The sequence below is a fragment of the Mustela putorius genome, unplaced genomic scaffold, assembly GCF_011764305.1.
Source record: "Mustela putorius furo isolate JIRA1106 unplaced genomic scaffold, ASM1176430v1.1 tig00000450_pilon_pilon_pilon, whole genome shotgun sequence".
Classification (NCBI taxonomy): Eukaryota; Metazoa; Chordata; class Mammalia; order Carnivora; family Mustelidae; genus Mustela; species Mustela putorius.
Window position 1 is genome coordinate 21923826 of NW_025421385.1, and position 25694 is coordinate 21949519.

The 25694-nt window shown below is 35.2% G+C and overlaps 1 protein-coding gene across 6 annotated transcripts in view; it reads left to right on the plus strand.

The window, feature by feature from the left end:
- Positions 1-24846, plus strand: part of WASF1 (WASP family member 1) — a 61292-nt gene extending 36446 nt beyond the window's left edge. For 5 of the 6 annotated variants that reach the window (XM_004753502.3, XM_004753501.3, XM_045080209.1 and 2 more), the window contains 8 exons: positions 7312-7472; positions 13198-13332; positions 15661-15814; positions 16904-17021; positions 18726-18898; positions 21183-21362; positions 22450-23078; positions 23983-24846. In XM_004753502.3, coding sequence (XP_004753559.1) covers positions 7340-7472; positions 13198-13332; positions 15661-15814; positions 16904-17021; positions 18726-18898; positions 21183-21362; positions 22450-23078; positions 23983-24140 — 1680 coding nt within the window. In that variant the 5' untranslated portion in view covers positions 7312-7339 and the 3' untranslated portion in view covers positions 24141-24846. The remainder of the gene's footprint in view (positions 1-7311; positions 7473-13197; positions 13333-15660; positions 15815-16903; positions 17022-18725; positions 18899-21182; positions 21363-22449; positions 23079-23982) is intronic. The other variant, XM_004753504.3, reaches the window with a different exon arrangement.
- Positions 24847-25694: the final 848 nt, after the last annotated feature.

Sequence of the window (25694 nt, forward strand, 5' to 3'; positions counted from 1 at the left end):
AAATCACCAGTGAAACCATCTGGTCCTGGGCTTTTCTTTTTTGGGAAGTTTTCGATTACTGATTTGATCTCCTTACTGGTTTATTTTCTCTTTCTTCCTAATAATGTCATAGGTTGTATATTTCTAGGCATTTACCCATTTTTTTCTAGGTTATCTAATTTGTTGGTATATAATTGTTCTTAGTAGCTGAATATGAAATTTGTATTTCTGGTATCAATTGTGATGTCTTCTTTTTCAGTTATGATTTTGTGTATTTGAGTCTACTCTTTTTTCTTGGTTAGTCTAGCTAAAGTTTTCTCAGTTTTTATCTTTTCAAAAACCAACTCATAATTTCATTGCTTTTTTTTTCTGTTGTCTTTCCCTATTTCATTTATTTCTGCTCTAAGCTTTATTATTTTCTTCCTTCTCCTGACTTTGAGCTTAGCATATTCTTTAATTTCTTGAAGTATAAATTAAGGTTATTTATTTGAAATCTTTTTTTTCCCCCTTAATGTAGGCATTTACCACTATCAGATTCCCTCTTAGAACTGCTTTTGCTACATCCCATAAGGACTGCTTTTGCTACATCCCATTTTTGTCTCCAGATATTTTCTGATTTTCCTTTTGATTTCTTTTTTAACCTGTTGGTTGTCCAGGAGTGCCAAGGACTTTTCTGAAGACTCTTCATGTAACAACCATTTTAACTTCCATAAAATACCCTTGAGTTAGGTGGTCTTATTCTCCCTACTTAAGGGAAGGAAACTGAAATATAAGAGGTCTCATAGACAATAAATAATGGAGTTGAAAAAGTATTAAAATAGTCTCATGTGTGGTAAAAATGAAAATGGAATCATTTTTAAAAAAATTTTTTTAAAGATTTTTATTTATTTGACAGAGAGAGAAGGGAGAGAGGAAGAGAACAAGCACAGGCAGGGGAGAAGCAGGCTCCTGGCTCAGCAAGGAGCCCGATGTGGGGCTCGATCCCAGGACCCTGGGATCATGACCTGAGCCGAAGGCAGTGGCTTAACTGACTGAGCCACTCAGGTGCCCCGAAAATGGAATAATTTTATTGGAAGCAATTTGGAAATAAATATTTAAGAGTCTTGAATTTTTCATACTTCAAGAAAATAACCAGGAACTTGTATAAAGACTTATATAATGTAAGTTTATCAAGTATTATTTATTATAATAAAAATTTAGAAGTAACCAAAATGTCCAGAATTAGGAGAATGTCAGATAAATTATGGCGTATTTTACAGAGTGTAACATGGGTATTAGAAAGCCCACATGTTTGTGAGGATATGGAAATACAAATTTATACAAAAATTTTGGAAGTTTTTCAAAAATTTTGAGGAAAATACCAGTAGTTGGATACCAATAGATGATCTCCTAGGAATTGAATAGATGTTCTTGTACAGATTAGATTTGTTAAGATTGAAAGAAGTCAAAGAAGATTCTATCTAACTAAGCTATACTTTGATGGCACTGTTAATTAATATAAGAAATAAAGAGCGAGGTTTCTGCTGGGGAAAAATAATGACTTTAGTTTGGGCCTTGTTATTTTAAGGTTTTATTCATGGGGATATCCAGAAAGAGATAGTCAGTATTTGGAATTATGTGTGTGGTGATAAACAAAGAAAACATGAAGGAAAGATAGTGGGAAAGGGGTAAAATGTTCCATATTTTGGGTTAAATCAAGTACAGAAGGAGTCTGTTGGTGGGCTTGTTATCATCCATGATACATAACTGATGTGTTTCCTACTCTTTAAAAATAGGAAAAAACAGTGTTCATCTGTTTTGGTTTGTGAAAGAATCATTTTGTTTCTCCTCTTATGTGAAATTTTGTTCAGTCCATGAATAGTGAATTGTTAGAATGGTTTTTTAAAGTACAAGTTGTATAAATACATCTTACTATGAAGAAACAGTAGAGTTTGATTAAACTTGCATGTACACAAATAGATTCTGTTCCTAACCCTGCTTCTTGAACAACTCATTGCACCTCCTTAAATGATGTCTTTGGTTTGACCTAGAATATTTCTCAGCCTGGACCTATTTTTGGATGTTTATGAGTTTTCTGTGTGAATTTTAAAATTTTAAGAATTCTTTATTTAAACTTTTTTGAATATAGTTGACAGTGCTACATTAATTTCAGGTGTACAGCATTCAGTATCTCAATACATTATGCTAACCTCACCACATGTAGAGTTACTATCTGCCACTATACAATGCTATTACAATATCATTGACTATATTCTCTATGCTGTACCTTTTATTCCCATGATTTATTCATTCTATAACCAGAAGCTTGTATCTCCTACTGTTCTTTACTCATTTTACCCCCCTTCCCTTAGGCAATCTTTAGTTCTCTGTATTTGTATGTCTGATTCTGCTTTTTGTTTGTTTATTCATTTGTTTTGTTATAAAAATTCTTTACTTTGAGGGGTGCCTGGGTGGCCAGTGGGTTAAAGCCTCTGCCTTTGGCTCAGGTCATGATCCCAGGGTCCTGGGATTGAGCCCCCACATTGGGCCCTCTGCTCAGCAGGGAGCCTACTTCCTCCTCCTCTCTCTCTCTGCCTGCCTCTCTGCCTACTTGTTATCTCCGTCTGTCAAATTTAAAAAAAAAAAAAAAAAAAACCTTAAAAAATTAAAAAATTTTAAAAAACTCTTTACTTTGAAAGGACTTACTGAAAGCGTATTCTGAATCATTTAGTTGTCTACTTTATATGAATCCTGGGAAGTAATTTTAGTATCTCTGTTTATGATTGTGTTTATCATAACTTTAGTGCAACTAGTACTACTTTAAATGGTTCAGTCTAAATGGTGATACTGCAGGGAAACACTTGAGCCTAACTGTTGTATTTGAACATAATAAAGCCCAATATTGTCAGTGAGGTAACAAATAAATAAAATTTCACAGTAGTTCAAATAAAGGAAAGGCTGTTACATAGCAGAATAGGCATGAACAAAATAAAGCAGATTTTTGGAGCAGTCAGTACAAGATTCATATGGCAAGCAATGATTGAGTTAAAGTGATTTTGTCATATTAAATAATATTATTTTGAATTGTATTAGATTTGTATTTTTGTATTTAATTTTAAATCTAGTTTGTGTTTAGGGGTGCCTGGGTGGCTCAGGAGGTTGAACAGCAAGGTCTGGATTTTGGCTCAGGTCATGGTCTCTGGGTTGTAAGATTGAGCCTTGCATCAGGCTCTGTGCTCAGTGCAGAGTCTGCTTCTTCCGCGCCCTCTCCTCCTCCCCCTGCTCACATCCTTTCTCTCTCTCTCTCTCTCTCTCTCAAATAGAGGAGTGGAATCTTTTAGAAAATAAATAAACATGATGCCTTTAGCAGTATTGTAGCTAATTTTATTTTTAATTTTACTGTTTATATCAGGATTTAAAATTAAACCCATAAGAAATGTTCTTTGAATTAAGAAACAGATTTATTAAAATGAATTATTTTATTTTAAGAAATAATTTAAAAATCCTTAGGGGATGTAGACTTCAGTTTGCATTCTCTCAATCTCTTGATGTTTGCTTCAATAATTGGAAGTTTAATTGCTAAGAACCCAGGAAAATAGATGAGGAAGCCTAGGAATTTTTTAGCAAACAATTACTTTTAGAACCACATGGGTTATATAATAGTTGGGAAATTTTTGTTTGTTGAATTTAGTCATGGCCTAAGAAAATAGATTAACAATTTTTAGAGTTAGTTATTTTATGTCTTAGCACAATACACTTTAGCTTTTTTTTTTATTATTAAATGAAAGATTTTTACCCTTAAATAGGCAAGTTAGTCAATGGTGGATCAAAAGATGTTAAAATATATGTTATTGGTCATCCTGTGCAGTATTTTTTATTGTTTTTAAAGAGGAAATAGATCATTTGCAGTGTTTTATTATTTTAACTTGATTTTATTTTTTCAGTGTTCCAAGATTGTTTATTCACCACACCCAGTGTTCCATGCAGTACGTACGTGCCCTCCTTAATACCCACCACAAGGCTTACCGAACCCCCCACCCTTCCAGAACCCTTAGTTTGTTTCTCAGAGTCCACAGTCTCTCATGGTTCATCTCCCCTCAGATTCCCCCCAACTCACTTCTCCTTTCCTCCCAGTGCCCTCCCATGTTCTTGCTTACGCTCCACAAGCAAGTGAAGCCATATGATAATTGACTCTCTCTGCTTGATTTATTTCACTCAGCATAATCTCCTCCAGTCCTGTCCATGTTGATAGAAAAGTTGGGTATTCATCCTTTCTGATGGAGGCATAATACTCAATAGTATATATGGACCATAACTTCTTTACTCATTCGTCTGTTGAAGGGCAACTTGGCTCTTTACACAGTGTGGTGACTGTGGCCATTGCTGCTATGAACATTGACGTACATATGGCCCTTCTTTTCACTACATCTGTATCTTTGGGGTAAAGACCTAGTAGTGCAAATGCAGGGTCATAGGAAAGCTCTATTTTTTTTTTTTTAAGATTTTATTTATTTATTTGACAGAGATCATAAGTAGGCAGAGAGCACAGGCAGAGATGGAGAAGCAGCTCCATGCTGAGCAGAGAGCCCGATGAAGGATTCGATCCCAGTACCCTGGGGATCATGACCTGAGCTGAAGACAGAAGCTTTAACCCACTGAGCCACCCAAGAGCCCTATTTTTAATTTCTTAAGGAACCTCCACACTGTTTTCCAAAGTGGCTGCACCAACTTGGATTCCTACCAACAGTGTAAGAGGGTTCTCCTTTTTCCACATCCTCTCCAACACTTGTTTACTGTCTTGTTAATTTTGGCTATTCTCACTGGTGTAAGGTGGTATTTCAATGTGGTTTTGATTTGAATCTCCCTGATGACTAATGATGATGAACATCTTTTCATGTGTCTGTTGGCCATTTGTATGTCATCTTTGAAGAAATGTCTGTTCATGTCTTCTGCCCATTTTTCTATGTGATTTTCTCTTTTTTGAGTGTTGAGTTTGAGGAGTTCTTTATAGATATTGGATATTAGTCCTTTGTCTGCAGTGTCTTTCATTTGCAGTAAAAATACCGAAATGAATTTGATTTTAGTTTTGCTTGCTAATTAAATTAAACCTTCTAACATTTAGGATTTTTTTCACCCTTTCCCAGTATGACAAAAGATCCTACATTAAAGATACTGTTATAAATTCTCTAAAACAGAAATTAGGCAGTTTCCTCAGAATTTAGGATATTAAGTTCTTAGGCTTTATTTTACTTTTGCCACCAAGATTTTGATATTTGAGTTAGATAAGTGAGTTAGATAATAAGTTACCATTAAAATCACCAAGGAGTAAGACAGAAAAATATGAAAAGAATATAATAACTGAAACTGAAGTAAAAGATGAGGGAGAGAGTTTTTCTCAACAAAATGAGATGAGGAAGAGAGTTTTTCTCAACAAAATGATTTTGAAGTTTACCTAAAGGCACTATTCTAATCACAACAAAAGCTGTCCAACCTTTTTTGGATTAGGGTAATATTTTGAAACAACTTTCTTCATAAACATTATTTATCAGTGGGTGAGTATAGGCAGTCCTCATTTTGCATGGTAGTGTGGGACTAAAAAAGTGACCATACAAAATAAAACTGCACATAAGGATCTTAATCAGTGGAAAATATTACCATCGTTCTATGATCTTTAAAAAAATTTTGTCGGGGTGCCTGGGTGGCTCAGTGGGTTAGGCCTCTGCCTTGGGTTCAGGTCATGATCTCAGAGTCCTGGGATCAAGACCCACATCAGGTTCTCTGCTCAGCAGGGAGCCTCCTTCCCTCTGCCTCTCTGCCTACTTTTGATCTCTCTCTCTGTGTCAGATAAATAGAATCTTTAAAAAAAAAAATTAAAATTAAAAAAAATTAAAAAATTTTGTCAAGATGTTAAAACTCTTATATTATAAATGTATATAGGGAAATGAAAAAGTAAAACCATATTAATTTAATAGTGTTCTATAAAACATTAAAAACAATTAGAATTAAAGTGTTTTATTTCTTTGTAAAAAACTTATCAAGAGTAGCTTGAACAGTACTTTGCCATCTCCTTGTAAGAATTAGAATAGTAGATCTAGCCAGAGTGAGCATCTTTTCTGTGCCTTGGCAAATTGTCCGTTTGGATCAGCTCCCAACATTTTACTTTTGCATTTTTAATGTTGGGAAATATCTCCAAGAGTTTCTTTAATGCAAAGTTTTTTGCTTGCTTCACTTCCCAAGGGACATCATCTTTTTTGTCTCAGCCATTTTCCTTATTTATGTCAATAAGTTACCTTTGCTACATTCTTCTGACTGCAGATCTAGAGTCTCATAATGGCAACATTCCCACAATTAGCTGTTTCTTCTATTACTCCATTTAGATTTAAATTCAGTTTCACTTCCAGCTTTATCATTTTTTTTTCATTTCTTTGCTGTACTTTTATCTTTGTTGGCCAATTCCTTCTCTTAGTTACCCGTTTTGTAAAATTTCAGATGGGTGTAGGAGGCAAGAAGGTAACCCAGAGCTGCATGCTTTGCTGTCTGTAGACAGGTGAATTGGATGGCCAGTCACCAACGAACTTTGGAAGGAAATGATCAGACACTGATCATGATATACATGTCTTATTAACATAGTGCCTTGTAGACTAAAGTGCTAACAAGGAAATTTGTATTTGTGCAGTTGTACTTAATATAATGTGGTAAGTGAAATTGGAACCATGTTGTTGGAAACTGGTATTCTTGAACTAAACCAATGGTAGCTGTAATTTGTGCAGATGTGAGACCTGGGAAATAAGGGCTTCCCATAATTGTAATAAAGTTAAACTATTTGATCAATTAAAGCTATGGTCGGTGTTGATAAGATTGGAGATATAGGACTGTTGGACCTCTGAGCCATTGAACTTCAGCCTGATACATTTTATGTGAAAGTGTAAATTTGATCCATTCTTCCAGCCTCTTTAATTCTCTTTAAGCGCTTCCTTAGAGAGGACCTTTCACACCATTTCTAAAAAAACAAAAAACAATAAACAAAAAAACAAAACCAAAAAATACCCCCCTAGTTGTAGTAAGTAAAAACTGTGGTTTTAGGAGAGTAATAGTGATAGTGATTTATGAGTTCATTATGAAGCAACTGACATTGAAAGTTGGTTTTTTTTTTCATTTTTTATAGAATGTTAAAATTCTAATAATTAAAGATGAAAAGGTGGTTAATAAATAAGTTTTGATTCATTTAGCCAGTAACTCCATTTTCATTGTCTTCCTACTAGCAAATATTGTATTATTAAATGTGAAAGATGAGGTCTTACTCTGTTTTGGGTTGAATTGAATAATGTTAATTTATTGTTTGATTTCCTACAGGTGACCTGGCACAGACGTTGATCTCAAGATGCCATTAGTGAAAAGAAACATCGATCCTAGGCACTTGTGCCACACAGCACTGCCTAGAGGCATTAAGAATGAACTAGAATGTGTAACCAATATTTCCTTGGCAAATATAATTAGACAATTAAGTAGCCTAAGTAAGTATTTTTATATCAGTGAAACACATTTCTTGCAAACCACAATGTTACACTTAAGAGTATAAATACTAAGAAGATGTTCTTATGATTAATTTGGGGGGATGTTTTGTGAGAAGAATACAATGTTGTCTTGAAAAATGTACCCATTTAAATTAACGAGTTTTAGAATCATTTTTTTTTCTGCGTGTTTCCTCTGGTAAAGAGAAATAAGGACAGTTTTAGGAACAGGATCACATGATGGACAAGAATTACTGAAATTATATTTAAAATATGATTTGATCTATGAAAGATAATGCCAGAGTTGTACTTTTGCTTGCTTATTATCATTGTTGCTTTTTTAGAGGCTTCAACTATTCACTAGTGTCTCTTTCTTTACATATATTTTATTAGCCTAAGGAAATATTTTTATATTATCAAATATCTAAAATTAAGAGGTGTGAGGTAGTCACTAAGAGAATCAGTTAGTCGGGTGAGTTGTCTAAAGGACATTAGTAGTGTGACGTGCAGAACGCTGTGAAGATAGCAAGTGAGCTTGGCCTCTTGCAGACGAAAGGCAGGAAGGTTGGCCCGAGAGTAAAGGCCAATGGGAGAGACAGGTATTGGAGGAGACAGGCAGTGTGCTCCCATGATAAGACCACAGGAGAGAATTGCTGAGTTAAGGAATTAAGTAAATCATTCGAAATTTAAAATCTAGAAAATTTTAAAAAGTAAATCCAATCTGTCTTTTGAAGTGATGGCTTAGATTTTTAATGAGACATTTATATTTCATTTTAAAGAAAGAACAAGATGTTCTTGGCCTTAAGTATATTCTCTAAGTGGTCCTAGATATATCTTAGCCTCACATGCATTGTCCTTACAGGCAAGATTGACTCTTTTCTTTTCCTTTTTTGTTCTTTCTTTTGAGTACCTAGCACAAGCTAAAGAGAGGTTGTTAATGTGTTTCAAGTGAGAACAGTTGGACATACACATACATAGCTAGAGCAACATAAAAATTACTTTTGAATGCTCTTGGTGAGAGCAATAAATTTCTACATTGCCTGTAAAATAGTTTTAAAAATAAAAGGATATTTATTTGATTTTAAGTATATTCCTTGCCTCTTTCGGTGGTTATTTTTTCAAGTTAGTTATTGGCAGTGAGTCACTAACATACTATATTATTTACCTATTTTTTTCCTTGGGGAAGTCAATATGGAATGTACTTTAGAGACAAATCAAAAGAAGAGTCCTAAGTATCATACTGATATATGATTAACCATATTTTTACAGATATTTGCTGACCTTTTTTGTGACATAGCACTAATTGAATCTAACATAACTTCATATAAAATTTGTATTACTACATGTACATGAGTATATAGGTTAATATTAAAATACATATTAATAGCATAGAAATGACAATAAATCTTAGCATATTTCTTAAAGTGAATTTTGGATCTAATACAGGCATATTGTTTTAGGTGTATTCCCAATGTCAAATTTAGAGCTAATATAATGATTAAGAGTGTTAATTTGCTGTACTAACCCATATTTTATATGACCTAAAGATGGAAACTTAAGGAATGTTCAGATCTGGTATAATGCATGTAAGTGACATCTAACAGCAGGGACATGGTCATGTTGTAGCCAAACTCTGAAAATAGAAATACCTTGTAAAATATAGCTGGTGCTTCAGATTTGGAATCCGAGACTATTGTAGACATTTTCTAAGCGGTCTGTAGAGATTCAAAAACAAAAGAAACCCCATTAATACTGTAGCAAGGTGTAACAATAATTTACTGCACTGGAATTAAACTCTCTGGCAGCTTTCCCACTGACATAGTTGGGAATCCGGAATCAAACCTAAAAAGCCCCTAGCTAGCCAAAATAAACAAGCCCATGCACTAAAAACTATGTACATAAAATACTCAACTGATCCTTCTCTCAGAGTCTGTTTACTTTGATATTTCATACAGGTTTGATGATCTGATTTCCAAACATTTATGCTTCAGAACATTAAAAGAGGGAGGCATTGAGGAGATAAAAATAGAAGCAGGTATTACCTAAGCCAGTCAAAAGTAGTAGTTTACAGCAAAGGAAGAAGTGACATAGGGAAAAAGCAATATAAAAACCGGAAAGAGGCCATTTCATGTAAAAGCAGATAATCTTATGCATTTCAAGGCTGCTTTCTCACTGAGAACATTTTGATTTCATAATCAACTCATTATTGAGTCCTCAAGAAAAGGTTAAATTGGGTTTAATTTTGTATTTCTACTTAAGTCAGGGAAGCTTAAAATAGATTTTACATCAGTATTTATCCAAAGTAGTTAAAATAAGTAATGCATTAAATAATCTCTGAATTACTTAGTGAACTTGGCTATCCAAAATGGTTCTAGGTAATTGAAATGTTGACTTTGGTGCTATCATTAGCACCAAAAGTGTTAAGAGAGCACCAAAATAAAGGTCAATTGCAAGGGACATCCTCCTGTCGTCTTCCTCACAAAAATATTTTTCCTAGTAGAACACAGTTCTGTTTTCTACTAGATAAAAACTGAAAACATAGAATTCACTTTCTATAAATTTATTCTGTTCTACCAAAATTCTTTCCCATTTTATTATTGTCTTATTTAATGATCATTGAGACTCCAACTACCTGAGGGATCTTTTTTTTCTCTCTTTTTTTTTTTTTTAAGATTTTATTTATTTATTTGACAGAGAGAGATCACAAGTAGGCAGAGAGGCAGGCAGAGAGAGAGGAGGAAGCAGGCTCCCTGCCGAGCAGAGAGCCCAATGCGGGACTCGATCTCAGGACCCTGAGATCATGACCTGAGCTGAAGGCAGCGGCCTAACCCACTGAGCCACCCAGGCGCCCATACCTGAGGGATCTTTAACCATTCTCTCTTCCCAAGGCCACCCTTCTGTTGAATACAGTCAGTTCATGCTGCCGAGATGAGCTGATAGAGCCTAAATTTGACAGATAGATAGCAAGGTAGGAGGGAGGATAAATAGATTGGCCTGATAACTCTAATTAGAAACATAGACAATAGACAACACTGAACACTTTGCTGTGTGATAAAGCTATGTGGTTCTTGTCTGAAAAGAGTATATACCCCATTTGAATTGAAGAATCAAGTATGATTAATACTGAAATCATTCTGAATAGTGTGAGCATGTATATAATTAAAATCATGAGTTTTAGATTACAGGAACTGAGAAAAGATGAAAAACAAGGTGAAGCCATTACAAGAGGCTTGCTGAACGAAATCTAAATTGAATTGGGGGACGCCTGGGTGGCTCAGTTGGTTAAGCAGCTGCCTTCGGCTCAGGTCATGATCCCAGCGTCCTGGGATCGAGTCCCACATCAGGCTCCTTGCTCCGCAGGGAGCCTGCTTCTCCCTCTGCCTCTGCCTGCCACTCTGTCTGCCTGTGCTCGCTCTCACTCGCTCTCTCTCTGACAAATAAATAAATAAAATCTTTAAAAAAAAAAATAAATAAATTGAATTGGACCTTTAAGAAACAAAAGAAATTTAGAAAATGGAGAGGAAATAGGAAGGAAGGCATTTTTATCTTGCAAGAAGAATAGTCAAATGAATAGAGTCAAAAATAAATACATAGTGGGGGTTAAAGGGACAGATGGTATTGGATAAATATGGCAGACCCTGATTTTGGAAAACATAGAATGTTAGCTGAGAGGATTTTGATTTAGATTTTTAACATCATAGATGGTAAGACAGTAAGGAGACCAAGTAGGTTTTTGAAGGGTAATAAATAAGTACAGTATTTCTAATAATTCAAATTCAGATACATGCCCAATCTGTTTTACATTACAAACTTTATTCCTTTTACCTCAAAGAGAAAGAGGAGGTAGATTTGGAAAGGAAGAAGGGATATGAAAAGAGAACAGATGGGATGTTTATTTTATCCACTGAAGTACTTTAGTAGTTAAACCTCTAGTGAGGGGGAACGTAGACTCTTTTAAAAAATTTTTCGAGAAACTCTCTCCAGAAAAATGCAAATACATTTAAAAACCTGTGTATAATTTTCCGTTGGTTTACAGCTTGTAAATTAAGGAACCCTGTGTTAAACAAAGCTCTTTAAAGGACAGAATTGTCTCTTCTATCTCCGTGTTCCTAACATTTGTATCCTTAACATTAGATGAATAAATGAATGATCTTATACCTGCCTTTTTTTACCTTGGGACTTGGGGTGCTTTCCTTATCTGCTGAAGGAGCTGTGTCTCTGGAAGTGTCTCCGACACCACCCCACACTCAAAAGTTAGGGGCTTTTTTCTCTATGTTCTGTGGCTTTTACCTTATATTATAGTAAGGGATGCCCCTTGCTACCCTGTATGTGGAATTCTGCGAGGTTCTTTGCTCACTGTCTCCTTTTCTTATAAATTCTTTTTGAAGCAGATATTTTTATCCCTATTTTAGAGGTGAGGAAATTGATACCAAGGCCTCAAAGTGAATGGAATAAAAATTTGGACTTACTTATTAAATTGCTTTTCATATTTATTTAGATGTCTCTTTCTCCCTCTGTTCAAAACTCATCAATGGCAGAGACCTTGTTCAATCATTTTTATATACCCAGGGTCTGGTACAATGTCTGGTACATATAAGACCCTTTCAGTCAATTTGGTTTAAAGATATATGTGAGTAAATGAATATATACAAAACAATTCTTTTTTATTATATTATTGTAGACATTAAAGTTCTTAGTTTATTATTGAGACTTTAAAGTTTTGATTTTTTTTCTTAAACATTATAGAATCTTCTAGGACAGGAATTTTGTGTTTTACTTTTTGGTGCCTTCAGAAGGTCATACATCTGCCTGGCACAGGGCGAGCCCTCATTAAATGCTTGTTGATTTAACAGGTAGTGTATTGGCATACCTTGGAAAAGTGCAATATTACTCAAATATAAACTAGTGAGATTAATGAATTCATTTAATAAATATTTATTATCTCTGTCTCAGGAACTGTCTCAATAGAACTTACTGTTGAACTAGATTTAACCTACACAGTATCCTTGGGTCTAAAATGTCTTAATTTAGGAAGACTATCAATTTTTTTTATTCAAAGGTGCACATAATAATGACTCACCTTTATATCATGATAGGTTGCCTAAACTTCTCCCTGGCTTATTTACTAGATAGAAATTTCTCTTTTTTTTCTCCTTTTATAATGGGATTATTTTTGCTTATTCTTTTCAGTAAGAGAAATGTATATGACTAGAGAAAATACAGTGATTTTAGATTTATGATGCTTTTTTGAGAAAATAGAACAAGAAGATATTTTATCTCATAAATTTTCAGAATCTATGTTTTGGGTCTATCTGAGACTGGTCTTCAGTTGGGTTTATGAAGACTCTTAGATTCTGCCATTTCGCCTGAAAATCAGTTCTATTAAAGAGTTTATTTATGAATGCTGATTTAAAAGAGGTATTATTTGTATATACTTTAACATCATAATGTTCTCTAACCTCAACAACAGGGCAGGTATGGATAAAGCAGATGATTTCCATTTTAGGCACAAGACACCTACGAAGTGGCAGATATCTATTTAAAATCAGATATCCCAGGGTTTATGTTGTGTTCCCACTCTGTCTCATTTGGTCACTGTAGGGTTTAAAGTATAAACTAGTTCCAAATAAATGCCAAATTTCAGGACAGCACTTTTAAAATGCCAAATTGTTTGGTATTTATCTCTGGTCACATTACATTTTACGGCATATGTTTCATTTTTGTCTAGGTAAATACGCTGAAGATATTTTTGGAGAATTGTTCAATGAAGCACATAGTTTTTCCTTCAGAGTTAACTCATTACAAGAACGTGTGGACCGTTTATCTGTTAGTGTTACACAGCTTGACCCTAAAGAGGAAGAATGTAAGTTTATTCATATTATATTTTCTTTCTCATGTACCCTAGGTTTGGTGAGATGAGCATTTAATTTAAGAACAGTATTAAACACGAGTTTATTACGGTCTTTTTTACCCATGGCCTTTGATGTATATATGTTGCAATAAATTATGGGGTACATTAGAGAAGGACTCAGAATCTAAAAGCTGAACTGCTTAATTTGTTACCATTTTGGGGATGTTGGAAAGAAGACATTTCCAAAGTTACTTATATAACTATAACCTAGATTTTTAAACTCAGAGTTCACATGAAATAACAGTATGAATATGATACAAAATTACAGAGTGTAGTACCAGTATTTTTGTTTTCTAAATTACTATTAAATAATTTAAGTAATGGTGAGAACTATGAATATAATTTAGAAACTGTATAAAAAATGATCTTTTAAACAAAGACCTATATAATTATATTTAATTACATTTACAAATACTGTGTTGACTTACTGTGTTACATAAAACTGTTTAAATATCAGATGTCATGTTGGCAGCTGGAAGGGCTTTTAGCACAGCGGCATGTTAATAAGACAAATGGTAAATGAGAGCAGTTGAAGATGTAAAAGTGCTTATTAATGGGGCACCTGGGTGGCACAGTTGGTTAAGCATCTGACTCTTGGTTTCAGCTCAGGTCATTGTCTCAGGGTCCTGTGATCGAGTCTAGTGTTGAGCTCCATGCTTCGTGCAGAGTCTGCTTAGAGTTTCTCTCTCTTCCTCCCTCTGCCCCTCCCCCTGCTCTCTCTCACTCAAATCAATCAATCAATCTTTTTTTTTTTTTTTTAAACTGCTTATTACTTTATACATTCTTTATATCCTTGACTAAGAAAGGTTGGGGAGATTAAACACTAGTTTCCATCCTGGTTATATACTTACAGTAAATAAGTGGGGTGGGGGAGTGGCAAGAATTGATCCATTTTGATTATAGAAAAGGGGCCATATCTGACAGGAGCCAGAGAACAGTGTGTGGTGTTAGGGCTAAAAGGATCAGCCTCGGTGGCAGACAGATTGGGGTTTTCTCTTCTGGCTCCATTGCTTATTAACCATTTTGCCTTGGGCCAGTTTTATCATGTTTCCTAGCCTTGGTTTTCTTATGTTTAAATGGAGTAATAATTTCTCTTCTCGTTGAATTGTTGCAAAAATTAAGTGAAATAAACATTAGTGAGAACATCAAACACATATAGTCTGTTCTCATTAAATACCTCTTGTATTTAATGAGAACCTCTTTAGCGATAGTGAGAAAAAAATTTTTTTCCTTCTCTGAATTTTATTTTGGTGTTTTTGAGTGTGTTACAAATCATGTAGCAGTGGAGTTGCTGGAATGACAGTTGTGATGTAGCCATCCAGAGCCACGTTGCTCCAGCCAGTCCATAGATCCAGACTCAGCTCACGCTGAGTGAATTTTACTTGTGAAGATGATAGAGATACTGTTTTAGGGAGAAGAATTAATTTAAGAATTGTGTAGTACTGGCCTTGCTATGGTATTTACCTACATACTTAAACCCATATTAAATATTTAAGAAATCACCTACTTTCTTAACATCAGAAAATCATTCTAAGAATTAAGAATGTACAAATCTGGTTCATTTATTTTAACATGCTGCATAGTCCAAAAAAAAATGAGTAAATGAAGTTATTTTAGATTATCATGTATGTGATGGAGCTCTGCTAGTTACTGGAGATACTGATGTAGGAGACAGGGTCAGTCTTCAAGAGCTTATAGCTATATAGAGATCCTTAGAGTGTAAGATAAGTAATAAGTGAAATAGATAATGATATAGATTGCCTGGCACTTGAAAATATTTTCTTTATGGTAAATTTTGTTTTAAGTTTAAAGCGTATGTATAATATTTATAGTCTAGATAGCATAGACGTCAACAGTATGTTTAGCCAAGAGTGCCACTGAGGACTAAGTAATTCAGTGTTGTTGGTGTAAGCTAAATAAAAGTAAGAAGGGGAAATGGGAAAAAATATTATTTTAAAAAAGAAAGAAGAAAAATGTGGGTTAGTCGGGGCTAGGGATGGCAAGTAGGAAAAAGATGTTTGATGAGAAATGTAGATGATGCTTCAGGCTATCATTAGAGCCTTTTGAGCCTTAGAAATCACAGGTGCCTTCAAACTTACCTGGTTGGAGCAATGCTGTGATATAATGGTAGAGCATTTAAAATGTGCTTCCTGATTCATAAGCCTCTACAGTCACAACTTCCTGAGCTGTGCTAACTCTTAAATACGGTATGTGAATTTCTGTACTATGTTAAATCCACTTAGAAAAAGAAATAAAATAGATTTTTGATTTTTCTTTTAGTATCTTTGCAAGATATAACAATGAGGAAAGCTTTCCGAAGTTCCACAATTCAAGATCAGCAGCTCTTTGACCGCAAGACTTTGCCTATTCCGTTACAGGAGACGTATGATGTTTGCGAACAGCCTCCACCTCTCAATATACTCACTCCTTACAGGTCAGTGGGGTAATAAATGTGAAGGCTGGCTATTTAGCGCAGACTTTCCATCCAGATCAGTAGCACTCCACCCTTAAACGCTGAATCCCCGAACATTTTTTTATGTTACTGAGCGTTTCACCAACACATAGAACCCTCCTCATCTACCACCTTTAGAAAACTTTTGCTTTATACACTAGGTGGGTTCCCAAGGTTCTGGCATACAAAAGACAAAACTTACTCAAGGAAGTTGTTTTGAAAAGTATTATTAATCAAAGCCAGTGGCAAACTTATTAATACGAAGGGGCAAAGAGTTACTATCTTTTTAATGTAATAGCTGGTCAGGTGAAAAATAAAAAATGAAGAGCTCAAAATTCCACCACACTAACAAAATGTAGAAATATCATTTTTGCTTGCTTATGCCTACTCTTGATCTATATGCATTAAGTTTTTACAAAATGCATGTGTAGTATCTTTTAAAGATCTTTTGTGCCATTTAAAATAAAATCTGGAATTCATCAGGCTTTCTTAGGGGGTACTTTCACATAATTTGTTCAATTGGTAATATACATAACACATTTCCTGCATAAAATGGTATTCAGATATTTATCTGAAACTGTTTTGTCAGTATCAAGTCATTGGCTAAAAATAACTGTTGCTACTAGAATAAGTTGTAAAGGATATTTTTGGGGTTTGGTGAGATAATAAGCAAATTAGAGTAATTGGCAGAAACCTGTGTAATTTCTCTATTCTAATGATATTATTGTCTTTTCAGGCTTTTATCTTTGGCAGAACCTTTTGTAACTATTGGAATTTCCCAAAGGACTTTTAGAAAAGTTGGTATTCAGCACAAGTTAGGGATGAAAATCGTCCAGCTGTTCTTCAGATTAGTAACACCAACTCTGAAAAACACCTGGTTTTCCATTTTCCTTAAGTTTTTTGTCTGATTCATAAGAAATATTTTATTGATGCAGCATTCTAATATATTTTGTCAGTATTTTTACGCACGCTTTATTTCATTAATGTAAGAGAAGCATTTTAGTAAAATTATTCTGATTGCCTCTGTAAGTCTTACTGGTATATGTTTTAATTGATATTTTTACATTTCAGAGATGATGGTAAAGAAGGTTTGAAGTTTTATACCAACCCTTCGTATTTCTTTGATCTATGGAAAGAAAAGATGTTGCAAGATACAGAGGATAAGAGGAAGGAAAAGAGGAAACAGAAGGTATTACAAGAGATTCAAAAAATTAAAGTTAGTTTTCGTGTTTGTGTTTTGTTGCATGCAGGGAACTTGATTAGGCTTCTATGTTGACAGTTTTATACTGTAGTCTTTATAACCACACAGGAAGATCACAGTCTAATGGGGGAACAGATGAACAATCAGTAGTATAATGTGGTATAACTGCCATACCAGAGGTATGCATGGAGGGTTTAGGTAGCACAAAATGGCATCTGTTTTAGCCAAAGGACAGGGTTGGTAAATACTTCCAACAAAGCTTATAATACTGTAGAACAAATAGGAATTAAGCGGACCAGGGAAGAGAAGGGCATTCTGGTAAGAAGGGACAAAGGAATATTGTGCAGATGTTGGCAAAGTAGATTAAGCTATATTTTCTTACCACAGATCATATCCTAAATGTTTTGGAAAGATTATATTCTCACTAAATTCCTATTATCTGTCTCGTATGTTGCTATTTTCTGCTTTGTAATAAAATGTTCTTGGATCTGCTTTATTATATGTTGATAATAACTGGAATAAAGAAGGAAGCAAAATTGGGATTTAGACAGAATTATGAAGGAGGCAAAATCTGTTTCTTTTCATCCGTTTTTCTCCTGTAGCTATCTCTCCTCTCCTCCCTTTTCTCCATAATGCCTTCATGTTACTATTTTCTGTACTAGACAGTATCCCAGCATTCTAGCCAGAGTTTACAGACTGGTGACTGGCAGCTCAGATTATGCCTGCAGTCAGTGTTTTGTTTGACAAACACAGTGGTTTTAAAATTCTTGAAGTGGAAAGCCTTGAATGGACATGCCTATTTTTTCATTGCAATCCCCATCTTACACCTGATTTTCTTCATTCATGTATGTGATCTGCTTCGCCCCTTTGGGCATTTGTCTTTGTTACACCAACTCTTGACCTCTCTCTGCGTTCTCCCACAATTTGAATCATTCTGTGTTTCATTTTTTGAATACCCTGTTTCTGTTGAGTGACACATTGATATGGGTTAATTGAATAATTTTACTGGCTAGCTAATTGGTCACTTTCCAGATTACATAGCCTTAATAAATTTAAGATTTTGGTTAGAGTTAGTGCCATTACTGGTAGAAATTTCACTCATTATAGCAAAAACTAATAGATTTGGGAGGAGAGTTGGTGAATCTTTTTTCATCTGAAAGGACTTTGTGACCTCAAATTTTATTATTTAGGCATACTATTTTTTTAATTAATTATTTTATTAACATATAATGTATCATTTGCCTCAGGGGTACAGGGGTACAGGTCTGAATCGTCAGGCTTACACGCTTCACAGCACTCACCATAGCACATACCCTTCCCAATGTCCACAACCCAACTACCCTCTCCATAACCCCCCTCCCTCCAGCAACCCTCAGTTTGTTTTGTGAGATTAAGAGTCTCTTATGGTTTGTCTCCCTCCTGATCCCATCTTTTTAGGTATACTGTTTTTATCTGGTACATCAGTTAAAATTAGAGGTTAAAGAAACGTGACCAGAAACTAGGATTGCAAGCAAGCTAGCTAAGATTTAATTCTGAATGTACAAATGAACTGTCTCTGTGTTACTTTAACTATATTATGATGGCATTGTCTTTTTCAGTATTAATGTTAGAATTTTATTTTGATTGTTAATAACATCTTTTTAAAAACTTAGTACTTCAGCATTTGGCTTTGTTTCAATACATCTGTTATAGCAGAAAAATCTAGATCGTCCTCATGAACCAGAAAAAGTGCCAAGAGCACCTCATGACAGGCGGAGAGAATGGCAGAAACTGGCCCAAGGTCCAGAGCTGGCTGAAGATGATGCTAATCTCTTACATAAGCATATTGAAGTTGCTAATGGCCCAGCCTCTCATTTTGAAACAAGGTTTCTTTTCTTTTGTTTGTTTTTTAACAAAACTAATGATAAAATACTGGCTTTGTTTCTGATATCTATGCCTCTAAGTCTTAGGTCCCGAATTGTTGAACCAGCAGACCTTCTTCAGCTATAGAAATAATTTTGAAACCCTGACTTTTGTGAACCTACTAAAGTCTGGTCTTGGGCAGGTCATTTTCATACCTGGATTTTAGTTTTATCATCTGTAGAAAGAGGTGGTTGAAATAGATGATCTTTAAGGTTGTCTAAGCTTTCATATGAAGTCTCAGTCTCTCTCTCAATTTTTCAGGTAGAGTCTGCTAGAATTTCATAATAGAGGAATGGGGTCTGGAATTTTTTTGAAATATTACTGTTTCACTACATATAAAATAGGAGCTAAGAAAGGGTAATATTTTGTTCCTTTTCTTTCTCCTCTGACTCCCTTTCTGTGCCACATCTCCCACCTCAGTCACATCAGGACTTTAAAACAGAATTACTCATCCCCTTTTGTGGAACTATAGAATAGGTCTCTTTCCTTTCTCAGTCACCGTGGCCCCATCTAAGTAACATGCTACCCTAACTAAACATTATACTAGCATATCTCTGTAAAGGAATTTGTTAACTTTAGTTGAATGAGTATAGTCATTATTATATATATATTGTAGGTATTTTTGAATGGAAAAGAGTTTCAAGTTTTCTTAGGAATAATACGTGTAAATTATTAGGCTAATATCTTTGCCAAGTTTAGAAGTAACATACATGTAAGATACTATTAATATACGCATTGAAAGAAAAAGGCCTAAAGAATTGAGATTTATTTGAAAAAGCAATCTATAGATAAACACTTTTTCTTCTACTGTTAAGTAATTATGGTATTACCTTACCCAGTAGTGTTAAGTTCAGTACAGTTAATCCTTGAACAACGAGAGAGTTAGGGACACCAATTCCTTGTGCAGTCAGAAATCCACATGTGACTTTTGACTCCCCCAAAAGTTTCAGTACTGATAGCCTCCTGTTGACCAGGAGCCTTACTGAGAACATAAATAGTCATTTAACACGTATTTTGTATGTTATGTGTATTATGTACTGTACTTTTATAATACAGTAAGCCACAGAAAAAAATGTTAAGAAAATTATAAAGAGAGGTGCCTGGGTGGCCCAGTTCTTAAGTGTCTGCCTTCAGCTTGGGTCGTGATCCCAGGGAGCTGGGATCAAGCCCCACACTGGGCTCCCTGCTCTGCAAGAAGCCTGCTTCTCCCTTTCCCACTCCCCCTGCTTGTTTTCCCGCTCTTGCTGTGTCTTTCTCTGTCAAATAAATAAATAAAATCTTAAAAAAAAAAAAAAAGAAAATCATAAAGAAAATACATCAACAGTGCTGTACTATAAAAAAAAACAACCCCTCATATAAGTGGGTATGCTCAGTTCAAACCGGTGTTCATATAGCCACTTGTATTTTCTAACTCACTTTGTGTACATTCATCCCCAGCATGCACTACAATCAGTAAATTTTTTTTTAAGATTTATTTATTTATTTATTTGACAGAGAGATCACAAGTAGACAGAGAGGCAGGCAGAGAGAGAGAGAAGCAGGCTCCCTGCTGAGCAGAGAGCCCGACATGGGACTCGATCCCAGGACCCCGAGATCATGACCCGAGCCGAAGGCAGCGGCTTAACCCACTGAGCCACCCAGGCGCCCACAATCAGTAAATATTTATAAGTCTAAAGTTCTGCTTAAATCTGATCTTAAGTCCTGTGTTGCTTTGTTACTCAGTTATTTTCTGAGTACCCTGCCACCTTTGAAAACACCAAAAAGACAAAACAATATAGTTTGCCATCTCTGTGGTATCATGGAGGCCTTTCTCACTAATACAGACATTTAGAAGTCATTTAAGCTTGAGAGAGCAACAAGATATCCTGATGGTGGAAAATTCCAGTTTTCATATTCTGGCTTTTTGTCATTGACATCATATTTTGAAGGAAAAAAATGAAATAGAGGCAGATAGCTTTGAACACAATTTGCCAAAAGCTAATTACTTTCTTGCTTATAAGATTCTATATGTGATACTTTCTATCCTTGTGAATTGAATTAGTATTATAATATAGTAAAATAACTGCAAGGAAAGGTTACATTGTGAGCAGCATTCTTTGTTTTAAAAGCAATAATAAATTTCTGAAGTTTCTTAGTAGTGGTTAAATATTAGCAATCAAAGGATACATGTTAAATATCTCCTGTAGAACACTGTACTCCACCTGTAATTCAAGAAAAACACACTGATACTGTATTTTTTTTTTTTAGACCTCAAACATATGTGGACCATATGGATGGATCTTACTCACTTTCTGCCTTGCCATTTAGTCAGATGAGTGAGCTTCTGACTAGAGCTGAGGAAAGGGTCTTAGTCAGACCACACGAACCTCCTCCACCTCCACCAATGCATGGAGCAGGGGATGCCAAACCCATCCCCACCTGTATCAGGTACGCTGGGGTGGGCAAGTGATACTTGTTCTCAGGGGCTGGTAACCTTTTTTCTTGAAAGGATCAGTTAGTATTTTAGGCTTTGTGGGCATAAGTTCTCTGTCACAGCTACTCAGCTTTGCCGTTGGTGACTACACATAAATAAATGCTTGTTTGTGTTTCAATGAAACCTTACTTGTAAAAACAGCAGTTCAGGTTTGACTGTGGAACGTCATCTGCCAGCCTTTGATAAAAGCTGATGTGTTCTCGGGGAAAATTTAGTGAATGAGAATTTACTTTAAAGCTTAAAGTGTGTTTTATTTTATTATAGCTTTATTATCAAGCCCATAATGTGCAGTATATTAATAAAAATGAAAAATTTTTGGAATGTGGTAAGGGACTAAGAAATGGGAACCAAAGAATGTGATTCTAAGTGTTAATTTGATATTATGGGGAATACTCTGAGAATTTGAGAGAAAAGAGGCAATAAATAGTCTTGCAGTAAAGTGGTTTTGAAGTTTAATTTTACCCATTGTTATCCAGCTTATAAAATTTTTAATAGGTAAATAGAGACCAGCTTTATAATTTTCAGTTTAAAAAAATCAGTCTTCTATCACTGAGTCATTTATTTGATGTTCCATCCTCAGGAAGGAAGAGAGCCATAAATTTCCTTTTGTGGCTTATAATTAGTTGTTATTGATTTAACTGAAATGGCATATGATGAGTCTTAATAGCTTCAGTATCAATGCAGCATTGTAATGGCCACAAGTATTGCTGCAAATAATGTCCTATGATAAATGTTGAGTCATTATAAAGACTCCTATCACAGCATAAAATTGAATATTTTATTTATCAAAGTAAGCATAAAATGCTTGAGTGCATATGACAGGTGCATGAAGGATGAGACCGTTTAGAATATTACAAATGAAAGCACCGCCTCTTAATTTTCTTGTTGGTGTTTTCCCTTCATCCTAAATACTGAAGAATTTTTAATTTCTTTAGGAACATGTCAATGCATCTGCCCTGATAAAATTACTGGTCGTTCTATCTTTCCTGTGGTTAGTTCTTTCTCTTTTAATAACTTGCTAGGATTTCTTTTTCATTTCAGTTCTGCTACAGGTTTGATAGAAAATCGCCCTCAGTCACCAGCTACAGGCAGGACACCTGTGTTTGTGAGCCCCACCCCCCCACCTCCTCCACCACCTCTTCCATCTGCCTTGTCAACTTCTTCATTAAGAGCTTCAATGACTTCAACTCCTCCCCCGCCAGTACCTCCCCCCCCACCACCTCCAGCCACTGCTTTGCAAGCTCCAGCAGTACCTCCACCTCCAGCTCCTCTCCAGATTGCCCCTGGAGTCCTCCACCCAGCTCCTCCTCCAATCGCACCTCCTCTAGTACAGCCCTCTCCACCAGTAGCTAGAGCTGCCCCAGTATGCGAGACTGTACCAGTTCATCCACTCCCGCAAGGTGAAGTCCAGGGACTGCCTCCACCCCCACCACCGCCTCCTCTGCCTCCACCTGGCATTCGACCATCATCACCTGTCACAGTCGCAGCTCTTACTCATCCTCCCTCTGGGCTACATCCAGCTCCATCTACTGCCCCAGGTCCCCATGTTCCATTAATGCCTCCATCTCCTCCATCACAAGTTATACCTGCTTCTGAGCCAAAGCGTCATCCATCAACTCTACCTGTCATCAGTGACGCCAGGAGTGTACTTCTGGAAGCAATACGAAAAGGTAATTTCCTTGTGGCCTTTAAAAGCATTGCTATGGTATCATTAGAATCTTCCTAAATATTTGACAGAATAATGTTTTCCTCACTTAAAAAATTTTTAAGTATCTTTGCACTCATGGTTCTTAGAAAGGAAAGCTGTGTTCAACGTGTATTTTAAATCATTTTCCAGAGAACAAATCACATTTAATTATTTTATTTTCATACTTTAGTAGGGATTCTTAAAATGTTCATTAAATAATGAGAAGTTGAAAGTGTCAGACTTACAAGTTATAGAAAATTTAGTTAAAACCCTTTATATTATGTTTAATGTGTATATTAACTCCTTTAAAAACGATGTTTTCTTCAGTATTAAGGCTGTCCATTTGGTGGATCAGTGACACTTGCTCTACCAGATGCCTTTATAGGATTAAATTTCCTCCCTTAGTAACAAAGGAAAGGCCTCTCATACTCATTCATTTATTCAGCCTGCTTTTCCTAGGCACCTACTATAAGCCAGGCACCAGCAGCAGAGAATAAATAATACTGCCTTTCCCTCAAGCACTGGAGAGAATAAAGTCCAGAAGATACACTCAACAACATTTACTTGACCACCAGTTGACTTTTTGGGGGGAGGTGCTGAGTAGGGAGGCACAGTAGACCATCATGGCTGAATAAGCTGTAGATATTCACTGGGATAGCTGCTAAGTTTGACCAGTTAGTTTTACAGATAATGAAAGAATTAATTGACCAAATTAATACGATTCTAAATATGATCCCTTCAAATTCTTTTTAATAGATCTTACTTTCCATTTTCCAGTTAGTATTACTCACATGTATTTGATTTAACTCCAGAAAGATTAATAATATGTAGTAATGTAGTATATGGTATTTTGGTTTACAATGAATGCTTTGGTTTTTCTGTATCAGGTATTCAGCTACGCAAAGTAGAAGAGCAGCGTGAACAGGAAGCTAAACATGAACGCATTGAAAATGACGTTGCCACCATCCTGTCTCGCCGTATTGCTGTGGAATATAGTGATTCAGAAGATGATTCAGAATTTGATGAAGTAGATTGGTTGGAGTAAGAAAAATTCATTGATAAATATTACAAAACTGAATGCAAATGTCCTTTGTGGTGCTTGTTCTCTGAAAATGTTTGGTCATTCCAGTGTTTTGCTTTCTTTTCCTTATGATAAATAACCTTTTCCTCCATAATTTTTGATTTCTAAGAAAAATATTAGCATACATTTCAAACTAAATGTTTTACAGTGGCTTATCTTTTTTTTTTTTCCCTGAAAAGATAATTTGGTCAAATAAACCACTAAGTATTAAGCATGGACAGCTGTTGTTAGAGTAGCAGATTCAGTTTTTTGATATATCTTAATTGTGCACTTTGTGAATTTTAATTTAAAGAAAGCAACTGAGGTTGAAATCTTGAGGGCAGCTGTATCTATTAATGAGCCTTATTCCATTTCCTGATGTTTTAAAAGAAGAAACACTGCCTTGATTATATGAATACACTCAGAAAGTATGTTTAGCTAGTAGTATTGAATTCTCTTAAAGGAATGCTTGAATTTTTTTTAATTATTGTTTTACTGTTTTTAAATACTTGCCTTATTTGAATGTTTAGCAGTACCCCCTTCCCACTTATATATTGTGTGGTACGATTTTGCTTGCCTATAAGAGTTTAAAAAATTTCCATGTGAAATACTCTGACATAAACATACATGTAACTTACATTAACTGTTAAGAATAACAGTCTGATTTAATAAATGGTTCATTTTAAAGGTTCATGGGTGTTGCTCTTTGAATAAAACTATTTCTGATAATTTATTAAATATATATAAAGTAGGATTTTAATACATACACAGTAAGCAAAAAACTTTAAAATCACTTAAACTGTATAATTTCTTCTAAATTATACAGATTCATGTTGTCTAGTATGTAAGGTAGCTTTTAAATCATTTTTTTCAAAATCAGTATTTTTCAACTCCTTAGGCTCTTAAATTAAAATCTCAATTTGCTGTCTAATTTCAACACACTATGACTTGACACCCTAACAACATTCTTGAAATTATATTTTGCAGTGATAGTCTTGTTAATGTTTACCCAATCCAGATTTAAGGCTGGAGGGAAAGCAGTGTTAATATTAGATTGTTTAATGTGAAGTTCTCCAGTTGGACTGTGAAAGTATCTGCAGTCCTCATCCTTTTACAGTACAATCTCTAGCTCCTCTCATCAAGACATATGGGTTCTTTTCCCACCCACCTTGGATCTGATTGTTGCTGAGACCTGTTCTGGCCAATAGCATTGTCTCAGGTTAAGCTCAGGATACCCTGCTAGAAGATCAGAAACCTCATACAGAGGGCTGTGCCAGGTGAGACCATCTTACACCAGCCCAGCACAAGCTCACCCGCTGGCCTGCTATAAACTGATGAGCAAGGCTAGCTACGATTAGGCCAGCTCAGAAGAATTGTTCAACTGACCTATACATTTATGAGCAAAAATTAATGCCTATTGTCTTACACCTGAGTCTTGAGATGGATTATTTCACACAGCATTAGTCCACAATAATAGAGAGCTGATAGATGAGGTCATTGGTTACTTGATAATTTGGGGATTATTTAGGTAAATAACTA